At 45.0% G+C, this 24,655-nt stretch overlaps 2 protein-coding genes across 3 annotated transcripts in view; one reads left to right on the forward strand and one right to left on the reverse strand.

Moving 5' to 3' along the window:
• LOC119373655 (alpha-1,6-mannosyl-glycoprotein 2-beta-N-acetylglucosaminyltransferase) overlaps nt 1-16,765 on the reverse strand; it is a 31,005-nt gene extending 14,240 nt beyond the window's left edge. Inside the window, exons 1-6 of one of the 2 annotated variants that reach the window (XM_037643713.2) lie at nt 16,746-16,765; nt 10,160-10,443; nt 6,040-6,246; nt 3,547-3,644; nt 1,623-1,722; nt 641-774 (exon numbers count right to left, since the gene is read on the reverse strand). In XM_037643713.2, the coding sequence (XP_037499641.1) occupies nt 641-774; nt 1,623-1,722; nt 3,547-3,644; nt 6,040-6,246; nt 10,160-10,443; nt 16,746-16,749 (827 nt within the window). In that variant the 5' untranslated portion in view covers nt 16,750-16,765. Of the gene's footprint in view, nt 1-640; nt 775-1,622; nt 1,723-3,546; nt 3,645-6,039; nt 6,247-10,159; nt 10,444-13,394; nt 13,511-16,745 lie in introns of those variants that run through there. The other variant, XM_037643716.2, reaches the window with a different exon arrangement.
• A 1,287-nt stretch (nt 16,766-18,052) lies between these two features.
• Nucleotides 18,053-24,319, forward strand: LOC119373651 (WD repeat-containing protein 3). The gene is made up of 3 exons (XM_037643707.2): nt 18,053-20,211; nt 22,058-22,570; nt 23,960-24,319. The coding sequence occupies exons 1-3, from the start codon at nt 18,196-18,198 to the stop codon at nt 24,284-24,286; spliced, it is 2,856 nt and encodes a 951-aa protein (XP_037499635.1). The 5' UTR covers nt 18,053-18,195; the 3' UTR covers nt 24,287-24,319.
• Nucleotides 24,320-24,655: the final 336 nt, after the last annotated feature.

Consider the following 24,655-nt stretch of genomic DNA (forward strand, 5'->3'; position numbering starts at 1 on the left):
AAAATACTAAATAATTTGATATCGGTGCTTAGACCTATGCTAAAATTATCCCCAGCCATCAGTCTACGCAACCCGCAAGTAAAAAACGGGGGGTTGAATAGTGTTGGAGGGCCCCTTTAAGTTTGCAAAATTTCACCCTCTAACCGCTGTGCCTACTGACAACAGAAGTGGAAGGTTTGAACAAGGAATATTCCATCATGCAATAAAATGTCAGAATATATTGCCTAGTGATTTCAAGTCTTTTCCAATGCGGGAATTCATAACAGCTACAGACGCCAACACTGTGTATGCATCTCGCTATGTTCGTTTTCACCCAACTCTAGCGGTAAGCCCTTGTAGGGCAACATTAATTAAAAATTGATTGATTGATTGATTGATTGATTGATTGATTGATTGATTGATTGATTGATTGATTGATTGATTGATTGATTGATTGATTGATTGATTGATTGATTGATTGATTGATTGATTGATTGATTGATTGAGAACATGCACATTACAAGGCCATGAAAAAAAGGGGAACAGCTTGTCCCAAATTTTGTTGATGCTAAACTGCATTCAATACTAGCAGGTTATATGCTTAACTATTATGCGGTCACATAAATGAGGCAGCTAGGAGTAAGCACCGCAAAGTGCCCACCCGGTTTGCTGTTCAGCTTTCATAAGTTGCAGTACGTGCAGGAAATCGGGAGCCGTGTAGTGGTCCTCCTCCAAAAGAATGAACGGTCCAGCGTGATCTTTTGTGACATTCAGGCCATCCATTACACGGTTCATCTGAAAAAGAGACGTTTGAGTTGAACAAATAATGACATTGTATGGATGGGAGTAAAAATGAAACAAAAACAGAGGAGGGTAATGCTGATACACATATTTATCGCACATAAGGCGACGATATCTCTTTGCCTTGAATGGAAATTGAACCCGAAAAACATATTTGTGATCGTGACATCTTAATTACTGTCTTTAGAGAAATGAAAAAATAACATTACTTGGTCCGCCAGCAACTGTAACAAGCTACTTTGTGTAAGCTTGTAACTGTAACAGGGTTACTTTTCTGTCCAGATAAGGCTAACTGTAACAGTTACTTTTTGTTGGTAACATGCCCACAACTGGTATCATGGCTGTGTTTTGACACCACACAGGTGTCATCTGAAACCACCTACCATTTTCCATCATTTGTATCTTGGATGATCTTCACTTTCTGCAGCAACTAATCGCACTATTCTTTCCCTTTTTTCCATTTCTTTCTAGACATACTTACCTTACAGGCCTTGAAAGTAAGCAGGAGATAACAAAACTAAAAAACTGACAACCCCTTTTGCAAACTTTAAGGACAGCACGGGCAAAAGCCTATGCTCTCACATTTGATTCACCTTATGCACATATAATGGTCACTTCTAACTTGGCATACACTGGCTTTAATTCACTTTAAATCCCATTTCATTTAACATTAATTAACTTTAATTATCCCCCGAGGAATGTGGGTATACTACAACGCATGTGACTTCTGGTACCATTTGTGTTGACAGAGCCAGACGCCAGATTTTTTTTACACGTGAGCCATATAAGGCTTTAGCCACCAAATAAAGGAAGGGTTTGTGGGTGTGCTGCTGTGTCCGCACCTTCCACCACCAATGATGCTTCGTCTGGGAAAACTTGGCTTCTCGGTAGTGGCCGAAACTGTCCGGATGCAAGGCATTGTTGCATCCTAGTTTGATCGCGCTGCAGTAAAAAACAGAACATCAATCACTCAATCAATCAATCACACATGTATTTTGCAAAGCACGAGTGACAACAAACACAGTTTCGCCGCAACGGCGAAGCAATGATTGCGATAGCAATAAATTGTAATGTAATGCGAAGAACGGAAAGCAGCTCGAAATTGCCAGCGCATCGCTCGAGCCCAAAGGACGCACGAAAAGAACGCACACAGGACGAGCGCGAACTAATGCGTCACAACTCGACGCTTGAAGTGCACTGCTCAAACATAAAGCAGGACGCACGAAACAAACGAACAGGTACACACAAGACGAGTGCGAACTAATTGTCACAGTTGTTACTTATTTCTGTTTCAACAGCGCGCTCCTTTCGCAAACACGGCCGCTGCAGCGAGCGAACCGAAGCACCCCACCGGCCGCCCCTTCTTTCCTCGAGATAAGCGCACGAAAGCGACGACGCCCTGTAGAGCGAACAGCAATGGCGTTCGCAGGGGCGGGGCGACGATCTTTAAAGCGCGCCACACGCGCGCATGTCGCACCATCTATGTGGCCACTAAGAAAGCATGCTGAATTACATGGTGTATATAAATAGCTCACCGTCAGCAGGCTGAGAGACGGTGCTGTCGTGGCCTAACGTCTAACGCGGCGGGCTGCAAAGCGAGAGGTCGCCCATTCGATTCTGCGCGTCGGAAAGAATTTCTTAATTATTTTTCTTTGTGGCTTTTCTATATATATATATAGTACATACTTATACATATACAGTGAATGACGGCGACGGGGACGGACATTTTCCAGCCGAGACTGTCCATATAATTGCTATCGCAATAAAAATATGTAGACGTCAGTCCCAAGGTCATGGGACTGTGCCGGGACCCTCTGTACACGATTATACATGATACAAATTGCGAAGTGGGCTGTGAAATATGAAGTCAACCAAACCACCAAAATAAATGGCTATGTAAGTTAAATACACAGAAAGGAATATTACACTAATACAAGACATTGATAACCAAAGTTTATAAGTACATAAAACTGTTTTGAAATTACATAAATATTTGATAAACAGATACAAGCTCCCACTAACACTGAAAATATGCAAGGAAAGCTAACGTCATAATGGAACCGCTCAAACTAATCAAACACAAAAAAACAAGAAATTAGACAAATGCCAACTCTCACTGATGACAGGGAACTCAAACACGAACATATAAACAAACCCGATCAAAAAAGTACCGTAAACAAAAAACTGTCTCTCTCTTCAAAAATCCACCTTCAATGGAGCAAACTATAAAAAAACGAAAAGGAACGACTGCTTGAAACTGTCACCGTTACAAATTTTGACAACATGGCGAAATTTGACAATGTCCAGAGTACTACTAGTACTCCTTATCTTTTGAAACCCCCTTTGCAAAGTAGTGAACAGGATGATTATTCTGGTTAACTTCTCCTGCCTTTTTTCGAATCGGTTGCTCCAAAGAAATATTAACCAGCCCGCAACCCCCATCTATTCTTGAACTGCAGTTATCAGAAAGCTGACAGCATAGCTAGGTCCTTCATGAGAGCCCCTCTTTCAGTGTAGCTGGAGGAAAAACCTGACGACACCCGTGACCCTAGAAAAAGTGAGATCCAAGGGCAAAATCTCATCAATGTAGAACAAAATGAGAGACCTGACACAGAAAATAACACAAGCAATAATGAAACCAGCTGCCCATGAAATGCACAGTATGCTTACAAGTGCAACAACGCAGGGCACCACTACGCAGACCAGGCCGGTTTACAGTTTCTGAATGACGCAAGCTCGCAGTTTGCAATGGAGCAGGGAACTTACTCTTCCTTCTTGATGTTTCGGGGACAGTCGTTCTGGTCTTGGCCGGGAAATTGGTTTGGGTACAGCTGGATGGAATGGGGCAGGAAGATCTGCATCATCTGTACAACAAAGTGAGACAGCATACTTAGTAAGGTGTGGTGCCAAACACACCTTGCCTGCGATCCATCTTTTTTCTTTAGTGTGGTTGTGGGTATCGCACTTTATATTCAGCCGAGCAGTGTTCCAGCATTTATGTAGATTTATTCTAATGTGCCAAAGTACACACAACACCTCACATCCATCCAATAAAGATAAGACATATTGTCAGTAACTGTATTATAATGAAAGACTGCAACTTGTGCTTTGTACTGTCCATGTTTTTGCAAAGCCTTCAGAATGTCATTGTCATCATCATTGTCAGCCTATCGTACGTCCACTGTAGGCCAAAGGCCTCTCCTAATTACCTCAAATTTATCCCATCTTGTGCAAGCCGATACCATTTTATTCCTGCGAATTCCTTAATTCTGTCGCTCCATCTAATCAGCTCACTGCCATCCTCGGCTAGGCTTCCTATCTCTTGGTATCCATTCCAACGCTCGAGCTGCGCATCACTGCTTCGCATTACGTGACCTGCCCAGGTCCACTTTTTCTCTTTAAGGGGACACAAAAGGCAAATATTAAGTCGACATGGATTGTTGAAGAAACTTTGTAGTGCTTGTTTCGTGCCAAGGGGATGCTTAGTTTGAAAGAAAATCACGTTTTAGTTGTCCGCATACCGTTAGCGCAATTCAAACGCCACCTCCAAGGACAGCCTTCGGACATAGCATTCGCATGCCCACACTGCCCGACAGACAGCGCATTGAAGCAAGGGACTTTAGTGGAGCACAGCCTGGCGAAAACGAAACATGCGTCATTATCAAGGGTAATGTCAAGTTCTCTTTTGCTTGAATCAGACTGCAATGTAAAGATTTCATTTTATTCCATCTTGCAATGCACTAAAATTTTCCTTTCTGTCCTGGGTAGCTTGAGTACTTGTGATTAATTGTATTGAGGCCATACGACATCATCCAGCTCGTATTCCAGAGTGTCCCCCTGGTGGTGCAAGTCATGACCTGCATTTACCTTAAGGGGAGACGTGGGTCATAAAAAATGTTTTTTTAAAAGTTGGGTGAATGGCATGAAATTTAATACACTTATTCAGCTTTTTCTGCAGATTCAAAATCTCTAAGTAGATTTTTAATAGCTGCATTAGAACAAAAGATATGCAATTTCTAACACATATTTAAGCATATTTCTTACGGGGATTTTTGGCAACTTTGCTTTGTCAAACACAAAAACAAAGTATGAGGCAAGATTGCCAGGAAGCTGGTCTAGCCGGTGATGCTATTTATTTTCTTATAATGTTGTTCACCAAGTTATAATTCTCGATTATCAGAAATAGTATGCAGCAAAAAAATTTCACTCACATTTAAGTCTATTTATTTTGCATTAAAAGTTTGTTGAAGACAATCGGGTTAGCATCACCGGCTAAACCAGCTCTCTGGCAGCCTTGCCACACACTTTATTTCTGTGTTTGACAAAGCAAAGTTGTCAAAAATTCCCGTAAGAAATATGCTTTTAGAGACTGCACATCTTTTGTACTAATACAGCTACCAAAAATCTTATTAGAGATTTGGAATCTGCAGAAAAAATGGGATAAATTTGTTAAATTTCGTTCAGTTCACCCAGCTAATAAAAGAAATAAAAAAAAGGCCCGCGTCTCCCCTTAATTTTTCAATTACTAAAGTGCTGCTGCATATAATATTGTTGTTTCAGATGTTCTCAAGAATTGACCTGTCACTCTGACATAAAATGTTATTTGCCTTTAAAGTCTCTTTAATGTCAGCTCGAATGTCAGCTACCGCTCCTTGTTATCCATGCAGCATGTCATAAATAAACAAGTTTAAAGGGGCACTCAAGTAAAACAATGAATTGGTTTAGATAGATAAATTGTACTCTGAAAACTCTAATGTCATTACTTTCACCATCATAGCTTTAATAATAGAGTAGAAAATAAAGGTTAAAGTCTCGTTTTTAAATTTCGCGCTGAAATCTCTGCGTATGACGTCACGGATTTCAAAGTGCATGCTTTGGCAACAATGGCCCAACAAAATTTCCTGAAACTTGATGTGCTAAGTCTATGAGCCCCGCAGAGGACATTTTTACCGATTAGAAACGACTTAGGTCCCTGTAGGCACCGCCCCAACCAGTGTGACCAGTATGACCAGTGGCGGTAGGCAGAAATTTTTTTCGGAGGGGAGGGTAGGGGGGGGGGGGCATGCCTTTGATCTGATGTGGGGCCCGGGCAGGTAAGTGTGGTCGAGTGTCATTTCATGCTCTGCAACACATGGCAGAAAAAAAAATTTCAGGGGGGGGGGGGCACATGTCCAGTGTGGACCCCCCCCCCTGCTAGGCCACTGCCTATGACGTCATACAAGAAAACTATTTTTTCTCTTTAGTGTCCCTTCGACATACCTTGCAGAAGTCGACTTTGTATGGCAGGCTCTCGACAATGGGGCTGTACTCGTCGTGACTGAAGATGACTAGGGTGCGGTTGATGTCGCGTGCAGTGCGGAGTGAATCAATGAGTGCGACCAGGTAGTGCCACCGGTTGTGCACCTGAATCACTATCACGGGGTCGTCCGGCTGCAGCGGCCCAAACAGCTCCAGGTTGTGGATCATCTGTTCGAGTGAATGCAAGTGATTCGGATTAACACAGAAAGCTGGGCAAGCTGGACAATAACACCATTGCAATAACAGTGCACAACAAAGACTGTACAGGGATACAGACAACACAAGCATTGGCTCTTACAGGAATGCTTTATTGCACTCATGATAATATATCTGGTTTCAAACACCAGACTCCTTGGGGGCATGGGTTCGAATCCAACCGCTGCCACCAAATGTAACGTACAAGAGCATATCCCCAGAAGAACTCAGGCGAACACAAACCAAACAGTTCCATCTTTCTCTAGCCTCCCCTTCACGCTCCAGTCACTTCGTCAGTATGTTCCACGCGCACGACTTCATCCACTACAATATAGTAGGGGTCTCATGCTCCCCTGACATCTAGCAGTCCGAATTTTAGTATTCTGTCATGAAATTTAGTATTACACAAAGGCCAGGACAGTGAAGATTGAAGCGGGGGGGTTGGAGGTTAAACAATATGTCAGCTAACATTACCATTTGGAAGAAAGCCTCCCCATATCTCATATGTGAGCCATTTCTGATGGGCATTTGTGTGAGGACAGTATTAGAGAAACATATCAATACTGATTTCCAGAATAACATAAATCTTGACAAAGATTCTGAAGTTCACTGTTTTTGTTCCACGATTATGTTTCAATATATGGTGACCGGATGGGGTGCTTCACAAAAAGACTGCTTAGTCATGTATGTTACACACAATATTAATGAGAACTAACAGACAATAATGCCAAGGAAAGCATAGGGGATGTTCTATGTAATAATTGGGATATAAATGTGAAGAAAGTAATGTGGATGAAAAGATAACTCGGTCACTGCCGGCGACAAGTTATCTTTTCGTCCACTTTCCTTTCTTCACATTTATATCCCAATTATTACATAGAACATCTCCTATATTTCCTTGGCATTAATGTCTGTTAGTTCTCATTAATAGTGTGTCTAACTAAAAAAGCGAGCCCTTAAAAGTAATCTTCTTTCCTTCAGTCATGTCTGTGTAACTTGTGAACATACTTATTAAGAAAATTTTTAAAAATGGGACCAAAATAGTGAAGTGTAAGCTAGGCCGCTAGCAAGACGTTTGCGGGCCACGTGTTTGGGACCACCGATGTACAGGGTGTTTCAAGAAACCTGTCCAAAAATTACCAAAAATAAAGGAAATGGAATATGCTCACAGCCTTCATAATAACTTTTTTTGTGTTGCGAGACATCTTAAGGTGACTAGACACAGCTATTATGGCAATGATTAAATCAAATAAATTAACTTTTTAATTGGCGGAGACAGTCAGTTGAGTGAAATAGGAGAACTGTTGTCCTTTCTGCAAAGAGGCCATCGCCGCCTTGAGATTTTGGAAAACCGGCTTCTGGTAATTGCTGCGGAGCAATGAAACTCAACCAAATTCACCGGCGAAAGCTCAGCTGAAGCTCCGATGAGCACAACTAGCAGACGATCAGAATGACGTCACTGTTCACGACGGCGATGGCCGTGGTGCTAGTTCTGCGTCTGTTCACAAACGAAACCCACGCAACCAAGAAGTAAGTCGATTGATGATCGCTACAACAATGCTCGCTCATTCTGTAAGTCTCGGAAGAGTATGACAGCCGCACTTTTCCGAGTTTCGGTTTCTGTTTTGCCTGCAAAATTGGTAAGATGTCATTATTCGCTATTATTGTAAGCGAAACCTGCGAAACCTGAAAGCGGCAACAGGCTCTTTGCAGGAAGGCCTGCAATTTTCCCATTTGACTTGATCGCCTGTCTCCACTAATTAAAGTTATATAATTTAATTTCCTTAATTACTATTGTAATTGATGCCTCTACTCATCTTAAGATGCTTGCCGCCACTGAAAATAGTAATTATGAAGGCATCGTGAAAATATCTCATTTTCCTTATTTTTGAGGATTATCGGACACATTTCTTGAAACAACCTGTATAGAGTACAAACAACAAAGACACTTGATGCATGCCAGGATACTAGGACGCATCTGGACAACGTGGCAACATGCTCGTTATACAGAGGTTAAAGTTAACTGAATTAAATTCTCAAGGAATGATGCAGAGGCACAGTAGTAAGTGCGTATTGTTTTATTACATTGTTATAAGAATGGATACCCAACAGCAGCCAACAGTGGGCAACCAACAGTGATGCATCTAGAGGCCTCCCGCTGCTCACGAGTACCGACATGAAATTTCAAGGCAAGATAACTTGTGAGATAGATTCGTGTGCAAACGCGGGCGTCATCTACAAAATATCAGCAAATTAAATAGCCTAGAACATGTTTAAAATCAAGTTAAAAGTGTATTCCATGCAACTGAGCACGTAACGAAGCACCTTGTGACATCAACATCAATTTGGTTTTAATGTAAACAACAAGCAACTCATATGTGACGCATTTCAATTGGCTGCCAATCTCCTCACAGTCATCAACACAGTGCTCAACTGCATGCAATGTCGCGTACACTGCATTTGTCACTACTTTTTGTGCTCATATGGCCAGATGTGTTTACAGGGAAAAAAACATCCTGGTCCCACCTCTCTCAACGCTCTCTGAAACCAACAGTGTGGCGGGGTGCCATAAAAACGTCTCCAGATAATTAACAGGCACGCACTCAGGCTAACGAGGTTTCCAGCGGTGATAAATGGTTCGTTAACTGGGTACTTGTCGCAACACAGAAAACAGGGTAAAAATTTTTGTGTCAGTGCCCACAGCTGCTTTCTAACGAACCTTTCATTCAAAATTGACTGATGTTCCAGTGTATATTTCTGTCTTGAATATAGTTTAAAATGACGGTTCTTACGTTTCATTTTACTTCAATAGCACTGAAGGTGGCACTTGTAGGGTCTTGAAAGAGCCGCACTCATGAAACACACGAACACAGTAGACACCGTCGAGCAAACGAACACGTGAACATTTCTTAACTGCTTTTACAACAGCGAGCTCACCAGCCAAATCTAATGCCATAACTAGTACCATGCCAAATAACCAAATACAATGCAAAAAAAGACAAACAACATAACACACACAACACAACGTAACACATGCAATGTACCGCAAATGCGGCGTCGCCGACGTCCGACTCGACACAAGAGTCTGTGAGCCCGAGCCGCGGGATCGCACCAACGAACCTCCCCGAGAGCCGTTCGTCGCCAACCCCGCCAAGCCACAAAAGAGAGAAAGAGCTCTTCCTCAAGTACCCGTGTAACCTCGCTTCCACCAGGCAGCGCTGATGGCACCACCACACTAACCTTACACCGCGCGAGCACCACGCCACCTTGCGCCCGGCGGCTGTTTAAGCTAACTACAACTAATCAGCCAGACGCACGTGCGCCAAGAGGCGAAAACGACTTTACAGAGGGTGACAGCACCCCCACAAACTTCTAGGCGAACTTAAAAACTTTAGGGTTCTGAAGTAACGTGTTGTACTAGGCGAGCCAGTACAATTAATGTGCTACAATTATTGGAGGCTTAGCACGTATACCTTCAGTGAAGCCTGTAATCTTGGTATGCTTTACCACTGCTGTTAGCATTTGTGCTGTGACCAGTCAAATTTTTATATCTGTTTTCACGTATAATTTGTCTGGTTTTGTATTGTTCACAAGGGTGCACGTGCTTGCTCTTCTTGATCGATTTGAGGCAGCGTTCGTGCCAAGTGCAAGATGCAGAACTTTTTTTTTTTCAATAAACTTCAGTTAACAGTCAGCATCTGCCCTGCGTCTTCTTCCTCCGTGTCCTGTTTCCTTTGTGTTACGTCTGACCATGAACTTTAATATTCCTCTAACATTGAAGTTACACACATTGGTACTCCTTCAAGGTAGCCCCGAATTTGTCTGGCCACATTTTCACTTAAGCGAGCAGCAGGTAAAGAATGCAAGCAAGCAAACAGCAACGAACCTGCGCCTGGTTGAGCTGCGCGACATACTCGCGCAGGATCTCAACCTCCCGCGTGCTGTTGAAGAGGGCCCACGTGTGGTTCGGCTGGGCGGAGGCAGAGGAGCTTGGTGAGCCAACCTCGATGGAAACTTGGCCGAGCAGCGTAAGGCGCATCTGGAGCCACACGAAAGTGACCAGGCAGGCAAGTGCCAGGAACCGGAGGGGCCGCACCCTCCGCACTTGCCGAGTCACCCACCCCATTGGCCGGCACGGGGCGCGCCTGCAGAATAGCCTGCAGGCCTCACCTGCATTGCAGAATCAGTTTCATTCTTTCAGTTTGACTGTATTACCTTAACTGCCACGAGCTACTGCACACTAGAACAGACTTCTGGACTACACTGCATCCATATATAACTTCAAAAGTTTTTAAAATAATCTAATTACATTCCTTAATAATATTGTATAAGGATGTTCAATTGAACTAAGTGTAACATTTGCTTTGTCACCTTTCTATTCAATGCTAGCTTTTATGCCAGTTACCCACCTCACTCAATGCCCTTAAATGGGCCTGCAAGGTACTATGAATAAATAAAAAAGCGGTGTTACATAAGGGGTGGCTATAGAGAATAGCCACAACAACAAAAAGAAAAAAATATACAATGATGATAACAAGTTAACTATGCGACAGACAGCTTGTGATGGTTCCGGCAAATATATCTGGGCAGGTGATGACAGTGCTGTGGGAAAGGCCGTTCCATTCAGATGCTACCTTTTCGTATGACATCCCGGCCTATCAGCACTACAGGAAACCTGCCCTGCCAGCCTACAAAGTTAAACTACTGAATCCTTCAAAAAGGGCTCGTCCCAAAGCTACTGCAAAGCCATTTATGAGACTTTATTACGATACCAGTTTAAAGCAAACACCAAACCTCATCTAGGTACTTTGCAAAAAGTGCCACAGGGGTTGCCTTTTTTTAATTTATTTAAATGCTAAGAATAACCAAATTCTCTCTCTCTTTGTCTCTCTTTCATAATACGAAAAATGTTTAAATTAAGAGACACTCGGCAATATAAAGGTTTACTCTTTAGGGCTGTCAGAAAGATTTTGCCCCCATCAAAATACGTCCACCGAGGCAAGGAATTGAATTTGTGTCATCGAGCTTAGCAGTGCAATGCCTAAGTCACTAAGCTACTACAGCAGGTAAATGGAGAGCAGGGTCGTTTCATAAACACACTACCACTGATAGATCTATTGCATGTTTATGTAATAACATGTCGCCCTGACTTACAGCTGTATTGTATGCTAAACGTACTGGACACGCGAGTAATGGAACACACCAAGCTGGAAGCCATAACACTATGCCCAACTGTCACATTATGCATGCTAATTTGTCAGTTAACAAATTTTGATCCCTAAAACACATTATTTTTACATGAACCCTGCTTATACAATCGTCACTTACAAGTTTTCTTATACATAACCCTATGCGACACACATTATGATCAAGTGTCTACAAGTGTGTCAAATCTCCATAATTTGATGCAGAGAATCCGGAGAACAAATTTAAATCATGTGGAAGCGTTATAATAAATTAGTGTATTTTACAGTAATTCTAAGTGCAATGTAAATATTTCATTATTGTACAGTCAGTCATGCTATATTTCTTCATGAACCAAATTCAACAACTCACTCAAATTACACACAAAAGTTATCTGCTGGCAGCGAGCATTCCTAAAAAGGTGAAGAAATATTTTGAAATTCCTGCCGAAACACACCACGTCTATCTCATTAAACACGGTATTGCCTTCACAAAAGCAATAGTGTGTAGCAAAACATTCCAACGAGAAACGATATAGAGGAACTTAAGGCAACAGGACTGCTTAGTTTACCATTAGCTCAGCGTTTCTGGTCTCTTCCTTGCCAATAGTACACAGAAATGGCAAAAGTAATATCTCCAAATGAGGATGCCGTGTAGAAAAAGAATAACATTTCTGGCATCCCATCCCATTTAAAACTCTACACATACCTAATGTACTAGAATCGCCCTTTTCACACGTTCCCGCAACGTTCCTGCCTGGTATGTCGCGAAATGTCGCCAAGCTGGATGTGCTGAGGAAGTACGTCAACAAACTTGGTGACGTGGACCGCTACAAAGCCATCCCATCTAAGTGTTTGGAAAGTGTCTGGTTCTGGCAGAGGTGAAAAGGAACGCTAGACTTCCATCAAGAACTTCTTTACACTTTAAACTGATAATTTCTGCCGAGGTGAAGCTGTGTGCATCTGGTTAATTATTTAGCAGCACTCTTTCCAGATGTTAACCATATGTTTCAGTTATAGGTTTTGCAACTACTGCCTTTTTTTTTTCTTCGCGATCCTGTGAAAAACATATTAGGGGGTTTCTACTACATACACAATTATGCATGCTTACAGTTAACGCGTGCCACCTTGCCTCAAGATAATCTTTGAAGAAATGTTATTCATCGAGGAACTAGAAATCACATTAAATGTAGGAAGGGAGTGAAGAGCTTTGTTAGGCCAGTAAGTTCATGACTTGAGAGGGGAAAAAATAGTAACAGAAAGAAACAATCGGAGATGAGGCGAGAACGCAGGGCTGGCGCTATAACCCTGTGTTCTAATATCCCTTGCGCTACTCTTTTATTACAGCAGAGCTGTTTAAGCTTGGCAAATCCCCGGTTCGCCTTAATAAGAAACTATAATCATCATGAGCTGTGCATGCTCTCTTCGTCCTCTTCTGCTTCATTCCCCAAACGTGCACCCGGTGCGCGCTCTAGCGCTGCGCCGATTTGTCCGGCGTGGGAAGCAATAACTCGGATGGGCGAGAGAAAGAGAGATGGAGAGGGAACAAAAAAAGGAAGAAACAGAAAGACAAAGATACAAAGACACAGAAACAAATTAGACAGAGACAAAGAGATAGAAAGAAACGGACACAAAAAAGAGATAGAAAACACAGAGCAAGAGAGAGAAAGGGAAGAAAGAAAACAAAGATAGAGTGGAATAGAGAGAGAAAGATATAGATAAAGAGGGAAACACAAAGAAACAGACACATAATATAGATTAAAAAAAACAGAGAGAAAGAGAAAGAAAGGAAGAGAAAAACAAAGAGAAACGAGGAAGGACGCCAAGCTCCGCTGTTGGTTCCAGCCTTGCGGCACTAATTTTTTTGCCTGTTAACTAGGAAGGGTGAAGAGGTGCCTCACAACTAGCGCATTAGAAGAGAGTGAACACCATACGCACCAGGAAAAGGCTACAGCAGAAGACCCCCCAGGCACCTCAGCGGGGAACGACAATGGAATCCAAGCGGCCCAAACTCCACCATGCAGACCAAAACTCATTTACTATGAATGCACTACCACCACGGAGGTAGCACCTGCGCTCACAGCCAGCATGGCAGCTGTTTCCTGCCGCGTGCAGCTAAATCAGAAGCTATGTGCGAAAGGTCATGAAGCAGATGCAGCTGTAGACTAGGATGTCAACATCGAAAAGCGTCAACACAGACGAAGCGTATATGCAACCCCTCTCACCCTTCCTTCAACAAAAAGAACAGGAAACGGGGACTGTTTTTATCTCACTTTGCCACAAAACAACTATGTCGGCCATTAAGTATAATAACAACTGTATCTGAGCCTCTAAGCTCAATGGGAAAACGTAATTTCAATTATAACGTATGCGGTGCTTTTAGGCATCAAAATAAGAGCACTTCGACACAAGCTTCCCTTTGCTCACCTAAAGGGCAAAAAGGGGCAGAAATTTCTTTTCATATTTGTATTTGTGATATACAAAATGTCAGACACACCCATGCCATGGCAGCTTAGAGGTTAAAATGTAAATGTCGCACTGCTATGCACGAAGCCGCCTTTCGATATGGAAAGAAACACAAAAACACCTGTGCATTTGTATAGGTCCAAATCAAAGAACCCCAGGCAACAAAGCTAATTTCACCACCCGTGTGGTCAAATTTAATTTGGAGATCCCCATTACAGCGTACCTCATAATCATACCTTGGTTCTGACACTTAAAACCCAAGAATTTTTTTTGTGTGAAACATAAATTCATCTGTTCTAACACTACTTCTGCAAATTAACGTCAAACAGTAATGCCAGAACCACCTTTTTAAGAACACTTCACCGTAAGTAACAGCGCGTGCATCCTGTGGGAATTTCACCCAGCCGAATTAGATAAACTCATTTCATAAGTTTTGCTACACCACAGCTGCTGAAAAGGACTACAGTAGCAGTAGCCCTCAATTAGCATGAAAAAACTATGTTAGCTCCTACAAATAAGAAGGCAGTGACTACACGATAATTCATCTGAATGCAAAAATTACCAGACGCATTATCCTTGGCATTTCCCTCAAGGTTGATATATGCTCAAGTACAATGGGAAAGTGATGTGGACAACTGACATTCCGGTGCACAAATACTAAGAGCGCAAGTGGTCTGCTGTATTAGCTTAATTAATCTGAGGTCATGAAATTGACTAAATATTGAGTAGATGCAAAGAAAACTCATGATGTACATAGAAAACGCAGCAAGAAGCCAGTAGTCTGCAGTTGGGGGTGCTTGATTTTCATGTCTTCTTCAAAAACACCATTTTTTTCTTTTTCGTACTGTGCCTTCAAAATTACGCTCCGTTAGCTACACATATTATTTTTACGTGAGTACACGCAACATGCATGCTTAGGTGACTGGTGCAAGGTCTTGCTTCAAGTGCTGTCTGCAAAAGTGGTCCCTACTGTATAATTTCACAGATGCAATATTCATTCACTGATATAGTTTAAAAAGAACAATGAACCCAATCAACAATGTTTACTTTTACTTGGCAATTGGTCATCTTTATCATCAGAATTTTGAAAACAACATTTAAAGAAGGTCGGTCCATTTTGCTTGATTCTTCTAGTGTACTGGTGTATCTGAATTTTCATCAGCGAATTTTACACTCCTTGCGCTAATTTTGTGTACAAAGGCGGGAGCATCTAGACATATACAAAACCCACATGTGACGTAGCTGATTTCAATGGTAAATAAAAAGTAGGTATCACATTCGAGAGCTGAGAACAGAAACGCGGCCATTGTACTATGCCTGGCTTCAGGAATGGCATACTATATGCTATCAGCTACGTCAAATGATCCTCACCTTCATTAACGTCACGATTCTCCCCATCTGTGAATGTCAAATTCAATTAGGAACAGCAAAACAAGCAGGCTATAAGAATTAATCAAAATGAAGTTTTGTAATATGAACTCCCTTCAAGTTCTTAATAATAAGCATATACCATAACTGCAAAACTATAGAGTTAAATTATTGTTGTTTGCGTAGACCCTCTCAATCATTCAGGAAAACTGTGTTGGCCAAAGTGCTTAAGTCGTCTACGCAAGCAGCATGTGAATAGCTGGCATAGCGTTTTCCGTAAAATTTCCTATACTTTTAACTTTGAAAACGCTTCATACTCTCACATTGGTTTTGCATTTTTCTCTAATGCTGTAGCATCCTGAAAAGGAAATTTACCCACAATTGCTTAGCATGAACGAATCAGTGCCACAAATTACAGTAATTAAGCTGTACAGTAATCAAGTCATCCGTGGTCCATACATGTGTTTGATGTCTGCAATTTTTGTGTCCTTATTGCAATAAACCTCCGAAACAGCATTGTTTCTTTTGAAACTAGAATGAGCCACACACATCCAGCGCAAGTAAAAACTACGGCCAAGAAATTGTTGAACCACAGCACAACAATCTTTTTGCGACTTATGTGCACGGGCTACAGAGAAGGCTCGACATTTTATTAGAGGGAGTGCTTTGCTCCCTCTAACACAGTTCACGACAGGCAAAGAAAGGCCACGAGAAGCAGCATTCTTTCGCCAAAATGGGGCAACAATGGAAATGTCATTCATACTTGTTCCCTTATAATATATACAAATGCCAACAACACACACGTCGGGATGATGGCAGTGTGTGTGTTGTTGCTTCAAATGTATGCACTGTTGCTTCAAATACAGCTTCAACACCATAATGGCAATGATATTTCAAGAGAGGCTGGCACGACACGTAAATTATGCTTACTGTGGGAACTTATTTAGGCCAGAAACGATCTCAATCTTTTTGTTTTTTACAAAATGGCTTGCAATTTATTGCAGACATATGTGCGGCAGTGTGCAGATAATGTGCAATCCAGTCAAAAGGAACGAATGAAGCCAGCATGAATGAGACAAAGCCTGCATCAAGATATGAAGAGCAATGAATTCGAGGCAGGAAAGTTGTACAGTGACGCGTAATTCTTTGGAAAAAGGGGTACCAGCACGCGATAACTAACTAATACATACGATAAATAATGAAAGGCAACCGGTATATTAACACATATTCTAATATTAATAAAAGCTAACTGACCGCGTATTCGTTTTTCGAGGTTTATACTTTGGGTAGCGGAACACGACGGGACTAAGAAGCCGTACCAATGCGACAACGTGCGTCGTGCCACTCTCTTTCCGTAGCCGATTTGCACAGTTTATGGGGCGCAGAGATTAAACGATTTTCGCATGCGTGTTGCGCAAGCAGTAGCGATAACGGTAACTCGGCAAATGAACTTACACATGTAGCTGTACGCAGGAAACTGCAATCAAACACGGAGTGCATTGCGATGTTGCAAGTTCCGACCGCAAACACAGCCGCTCTTTCGAGCAAAAGGTTCCAGACAGGGCACTTTCAACGCATGGCGGAGGAGGGCCGAGCATAAATCAAAACGATGAGAAGTCGTTGTCTGACCTTTGAGTCGGCAAATCTCCGTCTCCGAAAAGTGATGACACAGTAGCGGGCGCGCGCGGCCGAGGGTGGCGCGACTCAGCAGCACGCATTCAGTCGACGCGGCTAACAAAACCACCCGAAAACAGCAAAGGAACAACTACGGCAGACTGGCTGCGCTCGCGATATGCGCTGTGACCGATGTAGCTGTATCTCCGTTATCTCCGAGACCGTAGGCACGCCAGCGCGGCGCTCCAGGGGGGCGCAACTTCACGTCAGGAACTCAGCGCGCGCGCTGCTAGCACGCACGCACGCAACGTAACGGTGCCGCGCTGAAAAGCCGGCCTCACGAGAAGGCCGCGCGAGGTTACCAATTCCTTGCCAATCTCCGTAACAACCGACTCGGAACGGACACCCACGGCCTTGCGCACCTGTCAGCTAGATGCGCACGGAAGTCGCTGGGCTGTAACGAGCGGCATTTAAAGCGCGCGAGGATGCATTTATACGGGTTACTATCGCAACTGAAAGGAACAATCAATACAGCGTCGTCGCCTCACGACGAGGCGGTCTCGCAACAGCTGACCACGTCCGAATCGTGGACCCATCGCTACGCCGGAAGAAAATCTCGGCAGTGGAAGTAGCCATGGCGATCAACGTGATTGGCAAAAACAAACAAGGGGCACGAAATACCATAATTTGCCGCCGCTGGGATCCGGCCGCTTTCGCCGCACGCAGGGCCAACTGCTCGGCCGCTGCTGCTACCGTAGTCCTCGCTCGCGTGATGCTCCCTGCCCCCTTTTGCTGTCAGCCTCCCCCGCAGCGCGCAACACAACGCCAAGAAAACGAAAACAAAACTATGCACTATGCATAAAAAAAATTTGCTCAATTATAGACTTCTGATACACCTCCTTCGCGGTATTTCTATGCATTCCCGCCCACTAGAAAGTTCTGTGCTTAAGTATGTTAACTAGCGGCCTCTGCAGCGTCTAAATTAAAATAATGTTTTAAAACTAGCAACGTTATCGTAATTCTGATAGAAAAGTGGTATTAGTATACATTATTAATAAGGTGGTGGTAACAAGAAGTAGACACAAAAACATGTTTTGAGCAAAAATAATACTTTTTTTTGTCATATCAGTGCTGCCACCACTCGTAGAAAAATAAAACCACAAGAGCGGCAAGTTGGCATCATGGCGAGCACATGGCATCGGTTTTCATGTTTGCGAAGCATGGGACGACGCGACTGAGCATTGAACCGGCGAGAATCCGGCACCTTGGTTCGTTCGATTGATCTACCGAGATGCCGCTGACGCACCAGTACCTGCGTTTCACCAGCGGACCCGTGTTCGGTGTCCTTGCCAGCGCCGAGGCTCGGGTGGCCTTCGTGCGCTACCAAAACACGGCGTCCCGTTACTACGCTGTGACGGCCTGCGAAAACGTGCTTCTCTGGGACACCAAGACCAAGCAGAAGGTGAAGACCTTCTCGGGCCAGAAGCACTCGTCGACGTGTCTCGCTACGAGCCCCGATCACCGGCATGTGGCCGTCGGATACGCCGACGGCGCGGTGCGCATATTCGACGTCTCCCAGGACCACGGAGAACCCGCGATCACCTTCCAGGGTCACAAGGCGGCCGTGACGAGCCTGGACTTCGACGAAGGAAGGCTCGCCTCGGCGGGAAAAGACGCGGTCATCATTCTGTGGGATGTCGTCGGCGAAGCTGGTATGTTCAGGCTCAAGGGCCACAAGGGAGTGGTGACACGGTGCCGCTTCATGCGCCGGCGTCCCAACGTGTTGGTTTCCAGCTCTAAGGACACGTTCGTCAAGTTCTGGGACCTGGAGACGCAGCACTGCTTCAAGACGCTCGTCGGCCATCGCGGCGAGGTGTGGGACTTCTTGCTGGTGCGCTCTGACAGCTGGCTCGTGACGGGCAGCGCCGACAGCGAACTGCGAGTCTGGGCGATCGCCGACAAGCAGCCGTCGGGACAGGACACCTCGGGAGACGCGGCGGAGGCGAAGAAGAGTCGCCCGGACGCCGCGGAGGACGACGCCACCACAAGGCGTAGTGACGTCGTCGAGGACGACGAAGAGGCAGAAGACGAGGCGGGTTGCCCACTGACGTGCACCAAATTCGGCAGCGTCATGCGCGAAGGCAAAGGCAGGGTGTGCTCACTGGCCGTGGACCCGTCCGAGAGGGCCATCCTCTGCCACGGCGTCGACTCCTTGGTCGAGGTCTTCAAGTTGAATGATGAGACCGAGATCAAGAGCAAACTTCAGAAGCGACAGCGCAAGCTCCGGAAGCGTCGCCTCAAGATGGCCTCGGAGGAGGACCAACCGGAAGAGGAGGAGCCAAAAGCCGACGTCACCATCGCCGACACGGTCGAGAGGTTGCAGACTTTCAAGTGCACCAGCAAGCCCTGCTGCCTCGACATCTTCTCCGCAAAGAACGGTCTGGCGAAGGCAGCGGTTGGTCTCAAGAACAACCAGGTGGAGTTCTACGTCTTCAACATGACGGACAAGAGCATCACTCCGGTGCTGGCCGAGAGCATTCAACTCACCGGGCACAGAAGTGACGTGAGGGCAGTGTCCTTTAGTTCGGACAACACCGGTATCCTATCGGTCAGCGGCGAGACCGTCAAGGTGTGGGGCCGCACCAGTCAGCAGTGCCTGCGAAGCATGGCGTGCGACTATGGTCTCTGCTGTTCTTTTCTGCCAGGGGACAGGCACTGTGTTGTGGGCACCAAGACCGGAAAGCTCCAGCTCTTTGACATCGGGGCCAAAAGTCTCGTCGAGGAAGTCGCGGCGCACGCCGGTCCCGTCTGGTCGCTGGACGTGTACTCGAACCAGAGGGGCCTCGTTTCGGGTAGTGGCGACAAGACCGTCAAGTTCTGGGACTTCGACCTCGTCGACAGAGACGGGGCCAAGGCCCTGACACTGGTCCACACTAGAACTCTCGAAATGGCGGAAGACGTTCTCTGCGTCCGTGTAACCCCCAACGGCAAGCTGCTTGCAGTGTCGCTCATGGACAGCACCGTCAAAGTTTTCTTTATGGACACTCTAAAGTTTTTCCTGTCCCTGTATGGTCATAAGTTTCCCGCGCTCTGCATGGACGTCAGCTACGACAGCAACCTTCTGGCAACCGGTTCAGCCGATCGCAGCGTCAAGATCTGGGGGCTCGACTTCGGTGATTGCCATCGGTCTATCCTTGCACACGACGACAGTGTTATGTGCCTCAGGTTCTTGCCCAAGACGCACATGTTCTTCACCGGAGGCAAGGACTCGACAATCAAGCAGTGGGACGCAGACAACTTCCAGAAGGTGGCTACTAGTTCAGTGATATACTAGTATGCTTAGGTTGCTCAATACACCTGTAGAATATTGCGTAGCTATGTCTTCGTTACCACGTTAGGTTACATTGTATGTGCATGTGTATGATTCGTACTATTTCCACTGTTTTCAGCCGAATGCGTTGTGTCCATATACTTATGGTCTCTCTTACCTCCGACTAATGCTTACGACATGCAGATGAAGGAATAGTGTTCTGGTTTGTGCAATGTAATCATGAAAGGTATTTAGCTTAAGGGCCAACTCCGGCGATTTTTCGAGGTCGATGGATCTCAATGAAATTCGCTGGGTAAGTTCCTTTGCATGTTTCCGTCATTTATGCCAAATTACAGGCTTGAGACATGCGCAGATTGTTTGCAAATGAATTTTAAAGATTGTCTGCAAATGCCCTCCTGGCTTCCCACAATTATTGGCAACATTGCGTTTGTGACTTCAGTATTGGGAAGGCGGCGGAAGTGACGCAGCCGAGGGCACCGCTAACTTCGGCCGCTACAGCGAGCGTCTGCTGTGCTGGCCGAGACACTGTCAGTATCAGACGCGGCACTGTCAGTCGCAGACATTACAGCTGATGCGTGGCGTGCTGACCTCTCCACTGTGCGCCTGCTCGTCCCGGCTGTCACAGTTTTCATACTGCGCGCCGGCGTGACCGGCATGCCTTGCGCGACTTCCAGTTCGTTCGTAACGTCTACGTCATACGTAGACAGCACACTCGGTTGGATTTCGGTTTCGGTGTTGCGCTTTTTTGCTCATTTTAAATTATTCTCCAATTTGCCGAGTATTTCTGCTATCGGGCCCGTAACAGGGGCGTCTCAGGAACATAAAAGCACCATTACTTTGACATGGCCAAAAAATCGCCGGAGTTGGCCTTTAAGTCACTGGTCACCAGATGAAGAGTGTTCAGGATACTGACTGATACAAACTGTAAAAATAATAAGGTGTGTTGCTGAAATTCTTGCGTGCGACATATTTTCAAGTTACAAGTCTCTTTAAGTGCTATCAGCGATACTTCATTTGATATAGTCTTGGGCTAAAAGATCTGGAATCACTGTATAGCAGAGGCCAAATTTGTGCAGTAATTTTCTGCTCTGCTGAGAACCACTGGCACTTGCACGTTGTTCGGCCGTCACATTATTCAGCCATCTTTCTTCAGCAGCTCTCGAGTTTCCACACCAAATGTGCAGACCCCATAGCTCCTATGGATATTGTGGGATCAGAGCGTTTTATAGTCTGTTGCCGATACCAGCCAGCTCTCTTGATTCTTCTGTAGAGATTGCAGATTTGGGCACATTTTACAATTTTATGAACTTTGTGTAAAGTGCATGTTAAGTGAACTGTAGTTGCAAAAAGCATATAACTTCTTCGTCTACGGACCTTCCGTCAGAAGTCTTCCATTGGTGAAAGTACCTTGCAAGCTTTAAGCTAGTTTATGTAAATTCCCCCATTCGGTCTCATGTCAGTAAGATTTCTCAAGTTTAGTTTGGCACATATGTACGCTGCTGACAAATTGAAACGAGACATCAAATTTTTTTATTATAATGCCTGGTATGCGCAATTGCACAAGATAACCATATCATGTCGCTGCAAACCTGGCCACTGAAGCAAGTGTTAAAGTCACGGGCTGAAGACGGTGGAAACAAAAGGATGTGGTTTACTACCACAAATTGTCACGTTTCAATCTTGGAGCACTGTACAAGACACTTGGTTACTCCGGAAGGTGTTTATTGTACGGCACATTTATTAGAGAGTGATGTCAAACTCACAAACTTCATGGGCTTACGTGTTGACCACGCTGCGGTGTTTTTTTTTTTTTTTTTTTTAGATCGTCACCCTTGAGGGTCACCAGGCAGAAGTGTGGGCGCTGGCCATCAGCCCGGACGGACGAAACGTGGTCACGGCCTCGCACGACCGATCCCTGCGTCTCTGGCTCAAAACCGAAGAGCCCCTCGTACTGGAGGAAGAACGCGAGAACGAGAGGGAGGCGGAGTTCGAGGCCAACGCGAACCTCGAGGAAGCAGTCATCCCGAGGGAGGGCGGCAAGGACGAGCTGGGACTGGCCGCCAAGAAGACCACCGAGACTGTCAAGATTGCGGAGCGGCTTTTGGAGGCCATCGACGTGTACAGGGAGCACAAGGAGAAGCTGCGAGAATACGAAATCGAGCGCAAAGCGTCGGCAGAACCAGTTGCGCCCCCTGCGCCCCACCCACTCATGACGGTCTACCAGACGACCTGTCCGGAACGGTACGTGCTCGAGACGCTCAGGAGGATACGCTACAGCGAACTGGAAGAGACGCTGCTCGTTCTTCCGTTCGGATATGTCGTCGACCTTCTAAAGGTTGGTGTGTTGCATGGAGTGTGCGGAAATTTTTAAAAGCGTTAGTGTCGGGCGAGAGCAAGGCATTCTTGGCACGTTAGGAGCGTCTGATGGCCATGTGCAATCCAGGTCACCAAGTCCAAAACATGTACAGTCACACGTGTGCAATAAAAATTAGTTGCTCAGGTTACGAACAGAAGGAAGGGCTGATTCAAGCTTGCAATGTCTACGTTCATGATTTATTAAGGTGAAAGCCTTATATTGCTTACGCGAATGTGACCTTCGGCAAAAAAATGTGTGCCATACAGAAAGTCGCATGACCACCTATGCACCTCATAAGTCAAGGTGCACAAGCTGTGAGTTTACTTTGTCTTCGCAGCTTTCGCGCGATTTAAAGGATATAAAAACTGGCATGAGTGCAGATGTCATGTGACCGCACTAGCCGCTTATTTGTTTTGTCTTTGTGGCATTCGCGTGATGTAAAGTGCACGGTAAGCTAGTCGCAGCTTTTGCCCTAGTCGTCTTAGGTGAATGCATAACAGACACTGCGAGACTTTTTTTTTTCCATTGTGTTCTTTGCGCAGTGGCCTGTATGCATTGAGCTGGCTTTCTTTTTTTAATTAAAATTCTGCATTGAGAGGATTGCATTGTGAAAAGCAATTAAATGTTAATAAAGAGACTTTAGGTATTATTCCACATCAATTTCGCGTATCGCACGGACTGTACGAGTTGAGACACCACAATTATTTACTTTGTTGCAGTAACTGACACTGGTACATTGCTTAAAAGTATACTGAACAAAAATTTGCCCCCAAGATTTTCAGCCAAATTGAAAGATTTTGTTCTTGAAATCGACAGACACAGCCTTCATTTCAGGCAGAAACTAGAGGAAAGTAATGACTTTAATGCGTTTTTCACAAACTGCCGCGTCTAGCGGCCGCACCGTGAGCTAGACATGCGAACAATGCCAGCCGTCGCCCGCGTCTCTCATCCCGCTCAAGCTACCAGTACGATTCCCACAACCACTATGAACAGCGGCGGTAGCGAGCAATGCTCCCGGCTGGGGTAAAGCAACAATTGAGTAAAACATCAGCACTTTTGTGGAAGGGGGAGAGTGGGATGAAAGGAGAGGTTGAGAAAGCGAAGAGGAGGACAGGAACACGTGCACCCTGCATGCGTCTCGGCGAATGTGACGTCACGGCTCGCCTGCAGCCGCCGCGCGCCAACAATCCATCAAAAATACAGGCAACTGTTCAAAAATACGCAAAATAAACGCTGTTTATCGGAACAGTCGTGTCTTCCGAGTAGAATTTCGATGTTTTCGTCAGTTTTTCCAATTTTTGTTCAGTATCCCTTTGATTAGTGTATGTGTACTGGCCATGCGTACAAATGTGTTTCCATTCATGCCAGGCGCTCGCCGAACTACTGAGTCGCAACTGGGAGGCAGAACTGTGCTGTCGCTGCCTGTTTTTCCTGCTGCGAGTGCACAGCGGACAGATCGGGGCCACCTCGGCGCTCGTGTCGACCGTGGATAGGCTGCGGCTTTGCACTCTCAACCACCTAGACCAAGCCAGAGACGGAGTTGGCTTCAACCTGGCCGGGCTCGACTTTCTACAGAGAGAGATCGACGCGCGGGAAGAGGTGGCGCTCTTTACGGACGCGACGAGAGCGTTCAAGGAGAGGAAGAAGAGGAAGACGAAAAAGGAGCGAGCCATACTTTCCGTCGTGGCATCATGACGAACTCGTCATATTAAATGCAACAGTGGTAGATACAAATTGCAATGAACACATGTGAACATGAACCGAGAAGTGAAAGATGCAAAGTGGTGCTTTTAGAAACCATTGTGGAGTGCAGTCGTACCATGCTAAGCTGTTAGTACATACACATTTGTATCTGCTACAGGTGGACATTAAAATATAAAGGAGTGTGAAAGGTTTCGCAAAACTGGTGGAAGTGTGCTTTCTTTTGATGGAAGAGCTTGTCATTTTCTGTAATGTACTGGCTTATATCGTTAAAGGCAATACCTTCCTAAGCTATCGCAGAATGGCCTTACTGTTAGTCTCTGTTGTCTCACAAATATTCTGCCGCTAAAATTTTACAGCAGA

The sequence above is a fragment of the Rhipicephalus sanguineus genome, chromosome 11, assembly GCF_013339695.2.
Source record: "Rhipicephalus sanguineus isolate Rsan-2018 chromosome 11, BIME_Rsan_1.4, whole genome shotgun sequence".
Taxonomy (NCBI): domain Eukaryota; kingdom Metazoa; phylum Arthropoda; class Arachnida; order Ixodida; family Ixodidae; genus Rhipicephalus; species Rhipicephalus sanguineus.

Bases quoted from the DNA above. Each gene is read 5' to 3' on its own strand.
- LOC119373651 (XM_037643707.2), top strand. From the start codon at position 18,196: ATGCCGCTGACGCACCAGTACCTGCGTTTCACCAGCGGACCCGTGTTC. The intron at 20,212-22,057 runs GTGGCTACTAGT...TTTTTTTTTTAG, and splicing joins ACGCAGACAACTTCCAGAAG to ATCGTCACCCTTGAGGGTCA. The intron at 22,571-23,959 runs GTTGGTGTGTTG...CATTCATGCCAG, and splicing joins ATGTCGTCGACCTTCTAAAG to GCGCTCGCCGAACTACTGAG.